We start from the raw sequence: 19,725 nt of genomic DNA on the forward strand, positions 1-19,725 counted from the left end.
ACCCACGACCTGCGGTGCGGCACGACAGAAGCCCACGTCAAGATACATGAATAAACCAGTTGTCGAGTGACATATCTTACATCTGTCTACTGCCAATGAACTAGGATGCCGTCTGAATTTGGAATTTGCTGAGAAATTCTGTTGGAATTTCTCTCCTTTATTTGGTTCCAGTATTCGGCTGTGCGTACGTATAGATTTAAATAGAACTTACATTATAATATGTTCACACTAGAGGAATAATTTACACTTTTGCTCTAATAATTCATCAGTTTGAATACATTTTGGCGTAATAAACTCTTACTTAACTCCGGTCCCAATACTTCGCGGAAGGTTTAAGGTCTTTTCCAGTAGAGTTCAGTACCAGATAGGTTAGATCTTTAACCAGGAAGGATAAGATAACAGACCCGTGGAGATCTCCTGTGACTGGGAGACACAGACGAATAATACACCCACGATATCCCCTGTCTGTCGTAAGAGGCGATGAACACCATGGGTAGTCTTTACTTGCGATTAGTAGACTACTACTACATGTGTCTGGTTGTGCTTCTCTTAGAGCAATAATCACTAGTACCTGAGGAACTGGTACCGCTACTGCTGTCTGTGATTAGTACTACTACATGTGTCTGGTTGTGCTCCTCTTAGAGCAATAATCACTACTAGCTGAGGAACTAGTACTGGTACTGCTGTCTGTGATTAGTACTGCTACATGTGTCTGGTTGTGCTCCTCTTAGAGCAATAATCACTACTAGCTGAGGAACTGGTACCGCTACTGTTGTCTGTGATTAGTACTACTACATGTGTCTGGTTGTGCTCCTCTTAGTGCAATAATCACTACTAGCTGAGGAACTAGTACTGGTACTGCTGTCTGTGATTAGTACTACTACATGTGCCTGGTTGTGCTCCTCTTAGAGCAATAATCACTACTAGCTGAGGAGCTAGTACTGCTACTGCTGTCTGTGATTAGTACTACTACATGTGTCTGGTTGTGCTCCTCTTAGTGCAATAATCACTACTAGCTGAGGAACTAGTACCGCTACTGCTGTCTGTGATTAGTACTACTACATGTGTCTGGTTGTGCTCCTCTTAGTGCAATAATCACTACTAGCTGAGGAACTAGTACCGCTACTGCTGTCTGTGATTAGTACTACTACATGTGTCTGGTTGTGCTCCTCTTAGAGCAATAATCACTACTAGCTGAGGAACTAGTACTGCTGTCTGTGATTAGTACTACTACATGTCCCTGGTTGTGCTCCTCTTAGAGCAATAATCACTACTAGCTGAGGAACTGGTACCGCTACTGCTGTCTGTGATTAGTACTACTACATGTGTCTGGTTGTGCTCCTCTTAGAGCAATAATCACTACTAGCTGAGGAACTGGTACCGCTACTGCTGTCTGTGATTAGTACTACTACATGTGTCTGGTTGTGCTCCTCTTAGTGCAATAATCACTACTAGCTGAGGAACTGGTACCGCTACTGCTGTCTGTGATTAGTACTACTACATGTGTCTGGTTGTGCTCCTCTTAGAGCAATAATCACTACTAGCTGAGGAACTAGTACCGCTACTGCTGTCTGTGATTAGTACTACTACATGTGTCTGGTTGTGCTCCTCTTAGAGCAATAATCACTACTAGGTGAGGAACTAGTACTGGTACTGCTGTCTGTGATTAGTACTGCTACATGTGTCTGGTTGTGCTCCTCTTAGTGCAATAATCACTACTAGCTGAGGAACTAGTACCGCTACTGCTGTCTGTGATTAGTACTACTACATGTGTCTGGTTGTGCTCCTCTTAGTGCAATAATCACTACTAGCTGAGGAACTAGTACTGGTACTGCTGTCTGTGATTAGTACTGCTACATGTGCCTGGTTGTGCTCCTCTTAGAGCAATAATCACTACTAGCTGAGGAACTAGTACTGCTGTCTGTGATTAGTACTGCTACATGTCCCTGGTTGTGCTCCTCTTAGAGCAATAATCACTACTAGCTGAGGAACTAGTACTGCTACTGTTGTCTGTGATTAGTACTACTACATGTCCCTGGTTGTGCTCCTCTTAGAGCAATAATCACTACTAGCTGAGGAACTGGTACCGCTACTGTTGTCTGTGATTAGTACTACTACATGTGCCTGGTTGTGCTCCTCTTAGAGCAATAATCACTACTAGCTGAGGAACTAGTACCGCTACTGCTGTCTGTGATTAGTACTACTACATGTGTCTGGTTGTGCTCCTCTTAGAGCAATAATCACTACTACCTGAGGAACTAGTACTGCTGTCTGTGATTAGTACTACTACATGTGCCTGGTTGTGCTCCTCTTAGAGCAATAATCACTACTATCTGAGGAACTAGTACTGCTGTCTGTGATTAGTACTACTACATGTGCCTGGTTGTGCTCCTCTTAGAGCAATAATCACTACTAGCTGAGGAACTAGTACTGCTGTCTGTGATTAGTACTACTACATGTGCCTGGTTGTGCTCCTCTTAGAGCAATAATCACTACTACCTGAGGAACTAGTACTGCTGTCTGTGATTAGTACTACTACATGTGTCTGGTTGTGCTCCTCTTAGAGCAATAATCACTACTAGCTGAGGAACTAGTACCGCTACTGCTGTCTGTGATTAGTACTACTACATGTGCCTGGTTGTGCTCCTCTTAGAGCAATAATCACTACTACCTGAGGAACTAGTACTGCTGTCTGTGATTAGTACTACTACATGTGCCTGGTTGTGCTCCTCTTAGAGCAATAATCACTACTAGCTGAGGAACTGGTACCGCTACTGTTGTCTGTGATTAGTACTACTACATGTGCCTGGTTGTGCTCCTCTTAGAGCAATAATCACTACTAGCTGAGGAACTGGTACTGCTACTGCTGTCTGTGATTAGTACTACTACATGTGTCTGGTTGTGCTCCTCTTAGAGCAATAATCACTACTAGCTGAGGAACTAGTACCGCTACTGCTGTCTGTGATTAGTACTACTACATGTGCCTGGTTGTGCTCCTCTTAGAGCAATAATCACTACTACCTGAGGAACTAGTACTGCTGTCTGTGATTAGTACTACTACATGTGCCTGGTTGTGCTCCTCTTAGAGCAATAATCACTACTAGCTGAGGAACTGGTACTGCTACTGCTGTCTGTGATTAGTACTACTACATGTGCCTGGTTGTGCTCCTCTTAGAGCAATAATCACTACTAGCTGAGGAACTAGTACCGCTACTGTTGTCTGTGATTAGTACTGCTACATGTGCCTGGTTGTGCTCCTCTTAGAGCAATAATCACTACTATCTGAGGAACTAGTACTGCTGTCTGTGATTAGTACTACTACATGTGCCTGGTTGTGCTCCTCTTAGAGCAATAATCACTACTAGCTGAGGAACTAGTACCGCTACTGCTGTCTGTGATTAGTACTACTACATGTGTCTGGTTGTGCTCCTCTTAGAGCAATAATCACTACTAGCTGAGGAACTAGTACTGCTGTCTGTGATTAGTACTACTACATGTGCCTGGTTGTGCTCCTCTTAGAGCAATAATCACTACTAGCTGAGGAACTAGTACCGCTACTGCTGTCTGTGATTAGTACTGCTACATGTGTCTGGTTGTGCTCCTCTTAGAGCAATAATCACTACTAGCTGAGGAACTAGTACCGCTACTGTTGTCTGTGATTAGTACTGCTACATGTGTCTGGTTGTGCTCCTCTTAGAGCAATAATCACTACTAGCTGAGGAACTAGTACCGCTACTGTTGTCTGTGATTAGTACTACTACATGTGTCTGGTTGTGCTCCTCTTAGAGCAATAATCACTACTAGCTGAGGAACTGGTACTGCTACTGCTGTCTGTGATTAGTACTACTACATGTGTCTGGTTGTGCTCCTCTTAGAGCAATAATCACTACTAGCTGAGGAGCTAGTACTGCTACTGCTGTCTGTGATTAGTACTACTACATGTGCCTGGTTGTGCTCCTCTTAGAGCAATAATCACTACTAGCTGAGGAACTGGTACCGCTACTTCTGTCTGTGATTAGTACTACTACATGTGCCTGGTTGTGCTCCTCTTAGAGCAATAATCACTACTAGCTGAGGAACTGGTACCGCTACTGTTGTCTGTGATTAGTACTACTACATGTGCCTGGTTGTGCTCCTCTTAGAGCAATAATCACTACTACCTGAGGAACTAGTACCGCTGCTGCTGTCTGTGATTAGTACTACTACATGTGTCTGGTTGTGCTCCTCTTACAGCAATAATCACTACTAGCTGAGGAACTGGTACTGCTCCTGCTGTATGTGATTAGTACTACTACATGTGTCTGGTTGTGCTCCTCTTAGAGCAATAATCACTACTACCTGAGGAACTAGTACCGCTGCTGCTGTCTGTGATTAGTACTACTACATGTGCCTGGTTGTGCTCCTCTTAGAGCAATAATCACTACTACCTGAGGAACTAGTACCGCTACTGCTGTCTGTGATTAGTACTACTACATGTGTCTGGTTGTGCTCCTCTTAGAGCAATAATCACTACTACCTGAGGAACTAGTACCGCTGCTGCTGTCTGTGATTAGTACTACTACATGTGTCTGGTTGTGCTCCTCTTAGAGCAATAATCACTACTAGCTGAGGAACTGGTACTGCTCCTGCTGTATGTGATTAGTACTACTACATGTGTCTGGTTGTGCTCCTCTTAGAGCAATAATCACTACTACCTGAGGAACTAGTACCGCTGCTGCTGTCTGTGATTAGTACTACTACATGTGCCTGGTTGTGCTCCTCTTAGAGCAATAATCACTACTAGCTGAGGAACTAGTACCGCTACTGCTGTCTGTGATTAGTACTACTACATGTGCCTGGTTGTGCTCCTCTTAGAGCAATAATCACTACTAGCTGAGGAGCTAGTACTGCTACTGCTGTCTGTGATTAGTACTACTACATGTGCCTGGTTGTGCTCCTCTTAGAGCAATAATCACTACTAGCTGAGGAGCTCGTGCTACTACTGCCTCCAGCTGGGTCTGTGTTTATTATCATATGGGGACGATTACTATGGGGGAGTACCATAATATGAAGAACACCATGGGTCTATGTTGCCTGTGGGTGCTGCCATAATGTGTGATACACCGTGGGTACCACTGTGTGAATGACACTGTAAATATACGTTGCCTGTGATTAGTACCTCTATATGAGGAACATCATGGATCTGCGTAGCTTGTGAGTAGTACCCGTATGTGAGGAACATCATGGATCTGCGTAGCTTGTGAGTAGTAACCTTATGTGAAGAACACTATGGGTCTGTGTTGCCTTTGAGTGGTGCCGTTATGTGTGACATACCCTGGATCTACATTACCTGTGATTAGTACTATTATAGGCGACACATCATGGTTCTGCTTTACCAGTGATTAGTACTATTATGAGTGGCTGGTGACCTGGAGTTTGGACCCCTTGGATCGCAGAAAATAAGGCATTTTGAGTCCGATCCACTAATTGCTTTGGATTCATGGTCATTTTTTCATTATCATTGGTTTTAGGTTCTAGTCAGTGGATACATTTTGAAGTTTTAATTGTCGTTTAATTTCGTTGCACCTCTTATGACCTCGCTGTTAGACCTCTTTAAACAACAAATATGATCATCATCAGATCCGCGGTGCAGCAGCCTATTAGGTACTTGTCCTGCTGCCCAGCCAGATGGCCTGCAGGTACTGGAGTGCCACGTGGTCAGAGTGACGCTACCTTTAGCCTATTGCTTGGCTAATTGACGCGGAGTCCGCTGTGTATCGTACGAGACAGCTCGTCGGTTGACGTCACGACGATGAGTGAATCCCGTTCTCATAAAAGGCCACGTATCGAACCCATAGTATCCGCACCTTACACCACGGGGCTGACCAAATGTCTGCCTTTCACGTATATAAATATTTAGCGAGCCCCGCGGTCTGAGGGCAGCGAGCCTACATGTTACCGGAAGGCACTGTGTTCGATTCTCGGCCATGTTAGGGACTTTTATCTGGATCGGACTACTTCGAGGTCCATTCAACTTACGTGAGAATAATCGAGGAGCTGTCTGACGTCGGTATAGCAGCTACGGTCTAGAAAACCAAACCAGACGATTGGTCGCCTTGTAATCTGCAAGCCTTCGGGCAGAGCAGTGGTCGCTTTAAGGGAACGGCGCCATATTCAAGGAAACATAGCAGTTGCGGTGTACCAACACAACATTTTCCGACCCATAGTAAATGGTTTTGCAGAGACTGTAGGAGGTGATTCATCGTAACGTTCCCCTCTTGTCCTCCATTTGCTCAGAGAGTTGTCATTAGGGTGTAAACCAATTCGCATTTCATCAGTGAACAACGTTCTGGACCACTGATCTTGTGTCTGATTTGCTCAGTCGCATCGAACGCGAGCCGCCTGGAAGAGTCCTGAGGGGTCTCCTTGAATACAGTCTCCGATTATGGAGTCTATTGCCCGCAGTTTGGGTACTGACAGTAAATAAGTGCCGCGGCGTCGCGAACCTCGTGGCGCAGAGTAGTAGCTCACACGATGTCGAACTGCTACTGAATGGGTGTCTTGTAACAACCTGGAGACAGCACTTTCATTCTCGTGAACATTGCTGGCCACTACAATTTGTCTCGTGTTCTGTTTGGCCATAGACGAGGCATTTCAGCGCACAGTGCGTAGAAACGAGGCGCACTCACAAGCTTTCAGCTCTGCATTACTTAGCTTGAGGAAGGCAGTGTTGCCATGATTTAAACAACGTACTTACTATCTAATCATAAATGAAATAAATATTAGACATTGGTGGGTAGTGTGCAAATATGCTTCACCGGCTGAGTTGGCCGTGCGGTTAGGGTTGCGCAGCTGTGAGCTTGCATCGGGGAGATAGTGGATTCGAACCCAACTGTCGGCAGCCCTGAAGATGGTTTTCCGTGTTTTCCCATTTTCACACCAGGCAATTAAGGCCACGGCCTCTTCCTTTCCACTCCTACGCCTTTCCTATCCCATCGTCGCCGTAAGACCTGTCTGTGGCGGTGCGACGTAAAGCACATAGCAAATATGCTTAACTTCTTTTGATGAGTGTAGATGGCTGATGACTCCGAATCGAGAATAGAAATTATTATAGGCCCAACAGTACCTCGAATAAGCATCTCATGTCTACGCCATTCCGCATCACAATTCGAAGTAACATTACCAGCTTGTCAATATTCAGGTCATCGGTTTGACGGCCGCCACGCTTCTTCGCAATGTTCTTCTGCTAAAAATTACAATTACCTAATGATCTAAAGGGCTCAATTGGAATCTTATGTAATCACTTCAACGGATCCTTAGTAACAATGTCGTGTTATAATTTTTAACGTGTAAGCATAGACTATGTCCGACCCCGCGGTGTAGGGGGCAACACGTCCGCCTGTCACCAGGCGGCCCCGGGTTCTATTCCCGGCCAGGTCAGGGGTAAATTGTAAATTGTAAATGGTCTGGGGACTGGGTGTTTGTGTCGTCCTTGACTTTCCTTTCCTTTCCTCACACTCAACATTTTACACTTCCGCCATATACATACTAGACGCAGGTTGCTCACATATGGTGCAAGTAGGGGCAAAACATCTTCATAGGTCAACGCCCGGAACAAACTGCATTGAAATGGCGTATGGCTTTTAGTGCCGGGAGTGTCCGAGGACAAGTTCGGTTCGCCAGATGCAGGTCTTTTGATTTGACACCCGTAGGCGACCTGTGATTCGTGATGAGGATGAAATGATGATGACGACACATACACTCAGCCCCCGTGCCAGCGAAATTAACCAATTATGGTTAAAATTCCCGACCCTGCCGGGAATCGAACCCGGGACCCCTGTGACCAAAGGCCAGCACGCTAACCATTTAGCCATGGAGCTGGACATAGCATTAAAAAAAATATGAGTAACTACTTCTTAAGCTTATTTCTGAATATATTAGATGGTAATCCCTGAAAGTGGAAAGCATTAGGCGGGGCAAATTCCGTCCCCGAAGGTAATTTCGTCACCCAAAGGATTACCAGTTTACACGGTTGCTACCTAATATTTAGTCCCTCAACCCGTTGTCTTGTTGTGAGAGTTAGTTGTATGCACCACGTTTAGTTTCCGTATACAAGGAGGATTCATTTTTCATACTGAGCTGAGTTAATGCGGCATTGAGATTATTCCTAGAGTGAGCACTGATATGTGTATGAAATACTGGACTGCATTTCAGTCGTGTGGTGTAGTTCCTGTCTTGAAATCACTACAGTGATGTGGTCGGCGTGAGTTACTCTAGCGGCCATTATAATAAATCAGGGAATGTTCGTAATTTCGTCCCCCTTAATTTTATTTATTTATGAAGTGTATTATTATTTTCAAATGGGAAGACACAAGCAGCGGGCTAAGGAGGCTATGAAAAGGGCTACTAAGGCAGTGATGGACAATATAATGGGTTACAAACGTGAAAGTAAAGCGTTTAACATCCCACGAGCAACGCTGAAAGATTATGTTAAAAAGAATACCAAGAAAACATTTTTCATAAATGGCCTTCAAGTAATTCATTGTAGGGAAAGTGTTTGGTAAGGTTAGAAAGGAAAAATATATAAAAATTAATTATACTTTTCATAAATTTGGTGGGGGGACGAAATTACGAACATATTTTGGTAGTTTAGTTTTTGTAAAGCTTATGTCAAATATCAACTACCTTACGTTATATATAACAGTTTCATTGTTGCTTGCCCGTAAGTGGAGAACATATTCGGTGATATAAATATATACCAATTTCTAGCCTTGTCTATAATATTCCTGAATTTCTACAGGTCCAAATCTGCTGAGGGGATGAAATATGGGCCCCGTAGCTTATTATTTGTTGTCAAGCAACAAAAATATGTTAAAATATAAAAAATGCTAGTGTTACTGTGGGAAAACGTGTGAGTGGAAAGGAATGAATTATTGTGTGATTTTGGTTTGGAATTTTACCTTTACCAATTGAATTATTGAAATTTCAAACTCGGCGAGATTATTATTATTATTATTATTATTATTATCATTTTCGAGCATTAGAAAGTATGAGAGGGGGGCCTCGTATTTCTCTTCTTGCAGAGGGCGTAAGCAAGATGCTGGTTTGCCCTGTGTGTGGCATTTATTCCTATTTTTAGCAAATAGAAGCGTTTCCTTCTCCGCTTGTGGTGCCATGTTAGATAGCGCCGCACAGTTCACGTGGACATTATTAGGTCAGGTAAAAGTGAGCGATATAACAGCCAAGGCCGCCGGTTGCATGAGATAAAACTTCCTCATAGCTTTGGCGGGTCATGTACAGTACAGGAGAGGGGAGAGTGATAAGGGATAGGAGGGGAGGGGAGGCTGATAAAACCTGCAACAGTATGCAGAGTAGGGGGCCATGGGGAGACACGTTTCGTATACAGCAATTAGCGTTCAGCCTCCACCGTTCCTGCTGGACCACAGCGACGGCTTTACGATCGATATTGGTGCGCAAGAACATCTGTACATGCATCGCAGTTAGTCTTCGGGAACTGCACATTTCGGCAAGGAACACATTGCAGCGCAGAAGAAAACTCACAGTTCTAGTAAATCTTACCAAGTGTTTCTATTTGAATTCACCGAAAACAGAAACTAGTCCACATGAGTTTCCTTCATTTTCATCAGTGATTCTGCAGCCTTTGTGCATCCTCTGGATCGAGGAGATCTCGCCACTATTATATGTGATAGTCTGGATGGAGCTGCTTTTCGTGATAGTAGAATAGTCCAGTGAATGAATTTTTGTGTTGTTTTTATATTCAGTGGTTTCACAATGTGTGTCCAAAGTTGAAGTTACGCTCTATTGTGATGCATGAGGTATAGAGTAAACTCTATTTCTTTATCAGATTTTGCGATAAGGTACCATTGCCACAGATACGCTTGTGATAAAACTGGTGCTTTAAGACTTAGGTCTTACGTTTATTCAAGAGCTTCCGGAAATTTCTGATCTGTGCTTCGACTTCTACTATAGTAGACCTTCGAATCTGATATTGAAACTATCACATTGACTGAAGACTGATGTATGAAGAGTTAATATCGTCTAAGCAGTGTTCTTGAGATGCAGACATATAACAGTGGCATTTGATTGTGCGTTGCCTAAAAACTACGTGTCACTGCGCAGTTAAACTCCGCCCACAACCTGTCGTATTGGAGGAGTGAATTTGTGTAGTAGTTTTATTTTTTCCGGTTTTCCTGTCGGTAAAATACGCCGTAGTGATGTGGTAACCATCGAGGAAAATATATGGAGTCCAGATAAGAACTTCTGTAAAACTGTTTGTTTGCTCCACGGCCACTTCTAAGTAGCTACAAGTAACTTCGTGTTGTATATCCTGTCAAATGAGCGCTTCATGGCGCTGAGCACGTGGTCTTAATGCTCAGATAGTACGACTATAAAATCAGTACGCCTTTCAAATCATAACAGCAATGTCTGCGAGAGGATTTTCCCACTGGTGGTGTGATGGCAACTGCAGTGGAACAGCGTGATAACTTCTGTATCGCCTTCCTCATTGTCATCTTTCCTGGTAGGCTATGAATGTGACATTTAGTTGAATGCTGCTCTGCTATATGGTGTCCTGTGGAGAAATTAAGGCTCATTTAGTGCGGAGCCTAACCATTGTAGCAGCTCTAATATCACACGGAAAGGTCTGCAGAGTGAAGTGGGCTGTTCTGTGTAGAGACAGTAGGTGGGTCCTTTATTACCACTGCTAGTTGACAGACAGACTGTGGGACGAATAACGCCCTGCAAAAGGCAAGGCGCACTGTTTTCCAGTCTACTTAACAACTATCTTAGTGATTCTGCTCTGTTGCGTCATATTAGAAACGATTCAACAGATTTAAAAGAAAGACTTGACCGGCACGTACGATTATAGAAAATATCTTGAACATTTTGTACTAAACGTAAATGGGTACAAACAGATTTTTCTTTAAGTGAGGGAATATATTTAGAATTTGTAAAGTGGAGAACATTGCATCATATTACTAGTTAGTTTTATCCTTGAAAAGTGTGAACTGAAGATATTTTTGCGAAGAGTTTGTAAAAGAGAATATATTCGGTGTAATTGCTACTATAAAGAACAGTACGGAGTCTTTGAAAGGAAGCTATAAAACACACTATTTTAAATGCCATACCAGCGATAGCTATAACGCTAACGCAATTTGTGAAAGAATATAGCGTTTGCAAACAATCAGATAGTTAGTGTATTATCAGTGTTCAGGGAGTCAGACATTTTTTGGGAGAATTGGAAGAAACATATGTTGATACAAAAAGAAGAGTAATGTGGCACTTCTCAAGGAAAACAAAATCTGATGTTTTTGACGGCACAAAAGTAATAAAGGAGAATTTGTAAATAATTTTGCTTGTTAAAAATCTTAGAAACGTTAACAACCGTGGACTCGACTTCCTCCGATCAGCCTGTTTAGTGTTACTTAATGGATTTTGTTTCCGAGTGAATTGACATCTAACGAAGTGACGGCACTTCTTAAGGGGATGTTAGGAAGCCCTTCGCTCGCGGGCTACTGAGTTTCCTCCTTGCCGGAGAGCACAGTTGTGAGTGGGGGAACGGCTACGCGGGTGTTCCACACAACCAGCGAGTGAAGTAAATCAATAGCAGCGCCTGCCGACGACTGGAGCGCCGCGACGGCTACGAGAAAACCACCAGGACATCCCTCAGCCATGGCTCACACTCGCACTCCAACGAGGTAAGCCCGCCAGCCAGCACGTTAAGTATTTCTCATGTATGCATGTGGCGGGGTTAGATCACTGTTGTTGTCACACGTGCCTTACTGTATCTCATTATCAGCGTTCCAACACATTTCCCAAAACGTATCAGTGTTGCTCGTATGATTAGAGTGGTGTTAACAAGTGAAAGACTAGTATAATTTATAAAACTCATTCGAACAGGTAGAACAAGTATTCGGAGCGTAAATGCTACATCAGACAGAATTTCCAAATAAAAAACGTGCATTAAATAATTTAGTATCAACAGCAGTTAACTTTGTGTTGGTGTTTAAAAAAAATATTTGTTTCTAAAATACTAAATGCTGAAATATGTTATAAGATTGTTTTTTTTTTACATTTTTACTGTTTCTTTAAAAAAAATACTGTTTTAGGTCAAGCGAGTCTAGTTATTAGTTTACATTTATCAGATTAATGCCAAATGACGTATTAGTGTTTAATTTGTGCCAGTAATTAGTAACTGTCTCGTGTGCTTCTTTGTGATAACGCCGGTTTTAGAAGTGCGTTGTAATTTCTTACGATAAGGGCAATAAGGTTACTGAGAAACATAATAATTGGTGTCACCGACATCACAGAGGTCAATCTAAGTATTAATACGCAATCGCAGCTTAAATTCAATATCAGAAAGAAATCCCTACAAAGTGGATTAAAATATTTAGTCGATTTGGTGATCATTTGACATGTTAGTGTTTAAAAAATACTTATCGCAAAATTCCAAACGCTGAAAAATATAATCGGGATATTTTTACTCATATCAAATCAAACCAAGTGCCTTATCCAAACCTGGACCTTAGTTAACGAAGAGTTTACTGATCTGACATACTGCGCCAGAGTGGTATATGCGGTAGAGTGGCTCATGGACAACCCATCCAAATGATGGCCATGCCCAATGCTGTTTAACTTTGGAGATTTCACGAGATCCTGTGTTTCAAACATGACTACTCCGTTGGCGCACTTCTACAATTTTTGAAATACTTATGCTATTATAGCGCAAGTGAGTAACTTATTATGAATATTTAATTTATCAGATAAATGCCAACCTACTTCTTTATCGTTATTTTACTGTGTCGGTAATTTGTAACGTGCCGTGTGCTTCAGTGTGATAGCTCCAGGGCGGTTTAAAAATACATTAGAGTTTCTTGCGATAAAGCCGATAAGGTTATTGAGAAACATAATTGGTGCCACTGACATTTAAATGACGACATAAACATAACAGAGGTCAATCTAAGTTTTACTCCACTGAATCAACAGTTTCTGGATGTTCAGTCCGCACTTAAGCTACAGAGACGCTTCAGAAGTTTAAGGTTATCGTTCGCAATGTTAGAATGACATGCATAAATTACGCACACACCGGGAAGTATGAAAAGTTGTCCAGTTCCATCTGACAGCTGATATCAAAGAATGCGGTGTAGAGTACGTTACCAATACACTAAATGCTTTACGTGAATCAGACATGTTCTGTGATGTCACTAAAATGTGAAATATGGGTGATGTAACAGAATATATTAGGTAAATGTAGTCTTCAATATTAGCCGTTAACGAATATAACAATCGCGCCAAATTATTTAACAGTAAATCAGTTCTTGTTTACTTTTTCATTAGTAATATAATAATAATAATAATAATAATAATAATAATAATAATAATAGCGAGGATGAGTGACAGCCGGTAGAGTTGCTTAGACCAGCGGTATTTGAAGTCACCCTTTTGTCGGCAGGTTTACTGGCACGTAAAAGAAGCCCTGCAGGACAAAATTTCAGTATTACTTAGTGGAAAGTAAAATAATAATAATAATAATTATTATTATTATTATTATTATTATTATTATTATTATTATTATTTATTGACCGGCTGTGCAGTGAAGTTAAGTGGGACACTTGGCTTCTATGCTCAAGGTTGTAGGATCGAGTCCCGGTACAATCGGGCTATGTTTAAAGGTATTTGCCGACATGAGTTGTGTAGACTGTTGAACGCAGGGCTTCTGACCCCCAAGTTGGCAGGTTCGATTCCCGCTTAGTCCAATGATATTTTAAAGTGCTCAAATTCGTTATGTCAGTAGATTTACAGTACGCGAAGAAACTCCTGAGGGACAAAATTCCGGCATCTCGTATCTATTAACGGAGATTAAGGAGATGTCATAATAATAATAATAATAATAATAATAATAATAATAATAATAATAATAATAATCCAATCGACAATTTGATTTTGTGCCTAACATAGGTCATTTTCTGGGAATAATTATTTTTGAATAATGAGCAGCTAACATTTCTAGACTTACAGACATGATACTGTATAGACTTTTGGGCTTATGCCGTGTCAACAGAATAAGGTGAAATTCTTTACGTTTCTCAGAGAACTGTGCTCTGCGTCATCAGAAGAAATCTCGACTGTCCACGAGATTAAGAATTTCACCTAATTTTCTTGACACGGCATAAGCCCAAAAGCCTATACACTACCATGTCTATAAGTACGGGCCGTGAAAGCATCAATGGCAACACTTCTAGACTTTTCTGTTTCGTTTTTCATTAGTCGGTTGGGAGAACACATCTTCTTGAATTTTTCAAACGAGTAACCACGTGAATGTGGTTCGGATTATATGTAAAAATGGACGTCCTGTACCTAAGATCACGGTATCAATAGTCCTGTAAAAATTACCAGCGTACTTATAATTCTCGAATGTGGAAGTTGTGCTGTTATTCCCATAACAGATGTGTAGTAACAGGCACGTGACAACTACAGCATCTAACTTTTTACTCGCTTGACGCGTTGCTTTACTACCTGCCACTGCCCTCACTCACGCACTCAGCACACGCCGTGTGTGAGAGTACAGTATCTAACTTTTTACTCGCCTACCTCGCTGAGCTTGACGCGTTGCTTTACTACCTGCCACTGCCCTCACTCACGCACTCAGCACACGCCGTGTGTGAGAGTTGTGTTCCTTCACAATTGCTTCACGTATACGCTTTAGCCTGTAGTAAGCGAAAATAACTTCTATAATACGCATCTTGTCCAACACATCATGTTAACCGTTACCGGCCGAACAGCGCATTTGTTTAGACCTCTTCTCATTTAAATCGGGTATGCGGGTCCAAATATTGCCACAGCAGGTTGCCAAGAAAGTTTAAACGTGTGCTTAGATGAGTGTCAATACTTGGACTATCGAGCTCCATGTCTAAATGGTTAGGGCCAAGCCGAGTTGGCCTTGCGGTTAGTTGTGAGCTCGCGTTCGGTAGATGGTGGGTTCGAATCCCACCGTTGACAGCTGTGATGGTTTTCCCATTTTGACACCAAGCAAATAGTGGGGTTGTATCATAAATAAGACCACGGCCACCACCTTCCCATTCCTAGCGCTTTTCCATCCTTGCATCACCGAAATGCTTCTATGTGTTAGTGCGGCGTTAAGGGGTAAAACCCAGGGGAGTCTCTTCCCGCATCGCGGTCACTTGTTTCTCTTCCTGGCCGCCTTCTGCGTGACGTCATGTGATATGAGACAGCGCTCGCCCGTCCTGCTGACACGTATTACCACTACTGTCTAAAATGGTCATAACTTCTGAACCATTCATTTAAATAATGTCCTGACAAGGGTATTGTAATCCTTATAGAATACTGGAGGAGGTGAAACAATTTATTTTAATGAGGAATTCGAGGATAATATCGAAATATTTATTTAATTTTAAGGAGTTATATTTTTTACCGCGGACTATAGAATAAAATCGCTTCTAGAGGGCAGCCGGTTGGAAATAGGTATGTGCCATCGTGGACTTTTTTGTAGAGGTTTCTATGCTCTACAATTCGTACGCTTACACTTGGGGTCTATCGTTGATGGTTCACGCAGCGTAAGCCAAGAAAGCAAGTGACCGACCATTTTGTCTTTTCGTAGTTACTGTATATCGGATCACGGATACATAATAACTGTATAGTGGTTCACTACGTGAAGTGTTCGTGTTGTCAGTATCTGAAGTAGAACCACTGTACTGATTAAAATGCAGTCAACATATTATGGAAACGTGTGTGACGCTATAAATTGTCGGCACGTAAAAGAACTCCCGTGGGACAAAAGTACGGCACCTCGAGCCTCAGAAAACCGTAAATGTTGTTAGTGAGACGTAACACAAATAACATTATTATTATTTCGCATATTATAAAGACAATAACGACAACAACCACCATAGCCAGTTAGTTTGCTACTGTGATGGCATAACAATACTTCCTCGTCAGCAATGCCTGGTTATTGAAACACTTTGTAATAAACTCTTGAATATCTCCATTATTACAGCTCGTACGGTAAAAAGGTGTCAGATATAAATGACTGAATGAAAATCTTATTTTCTATAATTATTGTTATGTGCTAATAGCCGGGCTGAGTAGCAACTCAAATGGTAGATCGCTGGCCTTCTTAGCCCAACTTGGCAGGTTCGATCCTGTCTCAGTCCGGTGGTGAAGGTGTTCAAAAACATAGTTAGTGGGACGTAAAATCCAATGATATTAACATTATTATGTGCTAATAACTTATATTTCCGAATATATTTCGAAGCTCGTGAAATAATACAGTATCCGTGATCCGATATACAGTAAATACGAAGAAAGAGACAGAAATGTCGTGCGAGAAGAGACCTGTTACTGGATCTCGGTTATTTCAAAAGTGGGCCTCACACATCCCAGTCGTGAGTGGTTAAAAAACATAGCCCTGTTCGAAATTTCATTTGGTGTGTTTCACGGTAAGACTGTATCCAGATGCAAAAACTTAATGAAAACACTTATTTTTATTATTAAGTCAAAATTTCCAGTATTCCATGACAAAATAATTTGTCTCTACGTAAGGACCAGGACATTTATTAGGATATGGCATTTTAATGTAAAGGAGCTAGCACTGAGAAAATATGCCAATAAGAAGGCTTAGCTTTGGGCTGGTTCATCAAGTAATTAAGTCTCCTGACACGTACGTTTTAATAATTTAATATAATTCCGTAAAGATGTCGATATGATATATATTATTCTACGCCATTTGATATAAATATTTACTTCATCAGGAAATAAATTAATTATTTTGAGTTGCATGGCAATGTTTTATTTCTTATCCTAATATATGCCATGTATTTGATAGTTGATGTTTTACCTGCTCAGCATGTGACGAAATTTAACACATTTTCACGTTTTAAAATCTATTGGAAGTGCCGTTACTTATCGAATCAGACTACACCAGGCTATTATTTGATGAAAGATTGAGATGTTTCACAGGCACGAGAACTCATAGGCTTGCTGTACTGCGACTGTGTACCTTACTCGCTATCGTTCATATCGCGTGACGTCATAGCGCTCCAGCCAATGGAAGCTTCAACCGCCGGAGAAGCCTACCTTTTATTCTAGTTACCTTGGTAAAACCATTAGATTATATGGTCCCAGGGGTCCCGAATTCAAGTCCCGGCCGGGCCAGGGAATTTAACTTCTTCTTCTTCTTAATCTGTTTACTCTCCAGGGTTGGTTTTTTCCCTCGGACTCAGCGAGGGATCCGACCTCTACTGCCTCAAGGGCAGTGTCCTGGAGCGTGAGACATTGGGTCGGCGGGACAACTGGGGAGAATGACCAGTACTTCGCTCAGGTGGCCTCACCTGCTATGCTGAACAGGGGCATTGGTAGGGGATGGGAAGATTGGAAGGGATAGACAAGGAAGAGGAAAGGAAGCGGCCGTGGACTTAAGTTAGGTATCATCCCGGCTTTTGCCTAGAAGAGAAGTGGGAAACCACGGAAAACCACTTTCAGGATGGCTGAGGTGGAAATCGAACCCACCTCTACTCATTTGACCTCCCGAGGCTGAGTGGACCCCGTTCCAGCTCTCGTACCAATTTTCAAATTTCGTGGCAGAGCTGGGAATCGAACCCAGGCCTCCGGAGGTGGCAGCTAATCACACTAACCACTACACCACAGAGGCGGTCGATTTTAACTTATATTTGTTAATTTGTTTGGCTTGGGGGCTGGGTGTTTGTTCGGTTTTCGGCATTAGAATTCATGTTAGTTAGAGCCCCATTCTCAAAGTCGCGCAGGTCACCTACAGGGTGTCAACTGCGCCAGGTCTCTTGAGAGACCACAAACCATTATTATTATTATTATTATTATTATTATTATTATTATTATTATTATAACCTCTGGGACGGGGTTCGCTCAGCCTCGGGAGATCAACTGAGTAGAGAAGGGTACGATTCACACTTCAGCCATCCTGGAAGTGGTTTTCCGTGGTTTCCACTTCTCCTCCAGGCAAATACCAGGATGGTACCCAACTTAAAACCACGGCCGCTTCCTTCCCTCTTCCTTGTCTATCCCTTCCAATCTTCCCATCCCCCCACAAAGCCCCTGTTCAGCATAGCAGGTGAGGCCGCCTGGGCGAGGGTCCTACTCCCAGTTGTATATCCCGACTCAATGCCTCACGCTCCAGGACACTGCCCTTGAGTTGGTAGAGGTGGGATCCCTCGCTGAGTCCGAGGGAAAAGCCGAACCTAGAGGTTAAACGGGTTAAGAAGAAAGATAGAAGATAGATAGGTAGAAAGATTATTATTATTATTATTATTATTAGCATGTTGACCTTTGGTTCAGGGGGTTCCGGGTTCGTTGTTATTTCCACTGGCTCGGGAATTGGGTGTTTGTGAAGGAGAGCTTGCTCATTATGCTGCGCGTTCGTTATGGGAATGCGTCACGTATTCGTCTTGTGAATCATTCTCCAAGTATTCAAATTCAGTTTTCTGGAATTTGGTGGGAGTTCTGTGCCTTGCAGTTTGTACTGGTGAAAGTACGATTTAATCGGTCGGGGCTCGTTGACAAGGTCTCCTTGTCAGATAAATGTCAAAGGTATAAATTGTATCCAGTTTTATGCTATATGCTTTACGTCGCACCGACACAGATAAGTCTTATGGCTGCGATGGGATAGGAAAGGCCTAGGAATGGGAAGGAAGCGGCCGTGGCCGTGGTACGTTCATTCGTCACCGGATGGCTCCCCGGACGTGGTACAGTGTAAACACGTGTAAATTTCAAAAGTCATTGTTTAAGAAGCCTCTCTCGTGGACAGTCGAGATGTTCTTCTGATGACGCAGAGCACAGTTCTCTGCGGAACGTAAAGAATTTCACCTAATTTTCTTGACACGGTATAAGCCCAAAAGCCTGTACAGGATCATGTCTATAAGTACGGGTCGGAAGAGCATCAATGGCAGCAATAAAGGATACTGTTTTAAGGCACAACTCGGTGAGGAAACTCACCTGGAAACTGGACATTAAATTCCTCGTAAATGAGGTTATGGTAAAACAAATAATTTATTAGCCATGTTTTGTTACTCTGTATTCACTCAAAGCGTTCACAAAATATCGTTATTCAGAGTTAACCTTACTAGTTACTCAGCGATACTCTACTCTACTCGGAGTCGTATTTTGTGAACGCAGCTGGCAATATCGACCTAAACGGAGGAAATTCAACAAAAATTGCTCAGCAACAGAGAAAACAATAGGAAACAGAATAACTAAGAAGACCAAATACAAAAAGCCAGACATTTAATAGCAAATAATAAATACCTGCCGGAGGGTTGGTCAGCCTACGATTGACGCAGTTTCGTACTGGGTTACTTTTATGAAGTGGGACTACAGCTCTCAGGTACTCGCTTGTGCAACACACAACAATCCTGTAGCCTTCACGTACAAGCTGTCGATTGCATCATGTGTACAGACTGGGAACACCCGCATTGCAGACTTATTTTTTATTATTGTTATTTAGCTCTTACCAACCGGATTGAAAGGGCAGCCAGCTAACCTTAAATCTACTCTGTGGACCTTGGAATAAATACCACCGTTCATTCTGTCACTACTGATACGAAACCACGTGTTCACATTATTATTAAACGCTTACCTTTCAAGCCCAGTATCATTCAGATGCTATTCTGTAGTCTGACATCCTAGGGGCCAGAGCAATCTTTAACATATCTCGTTGTGACTTGCACAATGTTAGGATTG

At 42.3% G+C, this 19,725-nt stretch overlaps 1 protein-coding gene across 2 annotated transcripts in view; it reads left to right on the plus strand.

The window, feature by feature from the left end:
* Window positions 1-19,725, plus strand: part of LOC136871582 (uncharacterized) — a 723,775-nt gene that overhangs the window by 323,878 nt on the left and 380,172 nt on the right. The window contains exon 1 of one of the 2 annotated variants that reach the window (XM_067145015.2): window positions 10,251-11,696. The exons of the other annotated variant lie outside the window; for it this stretch is intronic. Coding sequence (XP_067001116.2) covers window positions 11,671-11,696 — 26 coding nt within the window. The 5' untranslated portion in view covers window positions 10,251-11,670. Of the gene's footprint in view, window positions 1-10,250; window positions 11,697-19,725 lie in introns of those variants that run through there. 2 annotated transcript variants of the gene reach the window in all.

Source organism: Anabrus simplex, chromosome 4, assembly GCF_040414725.1.
Source record: "Anabrus simplex isolate iqAnaSimp1 chromosome 4, ASM4041472v1, whole genome shotgun sequence".
NCBI classification, from domain to species: Eukaryota; Metazoa; Arthropoda; class Insecta; order Orthoptera; family Tettigoniidae; genus Anabrus; species Anabrus simplex.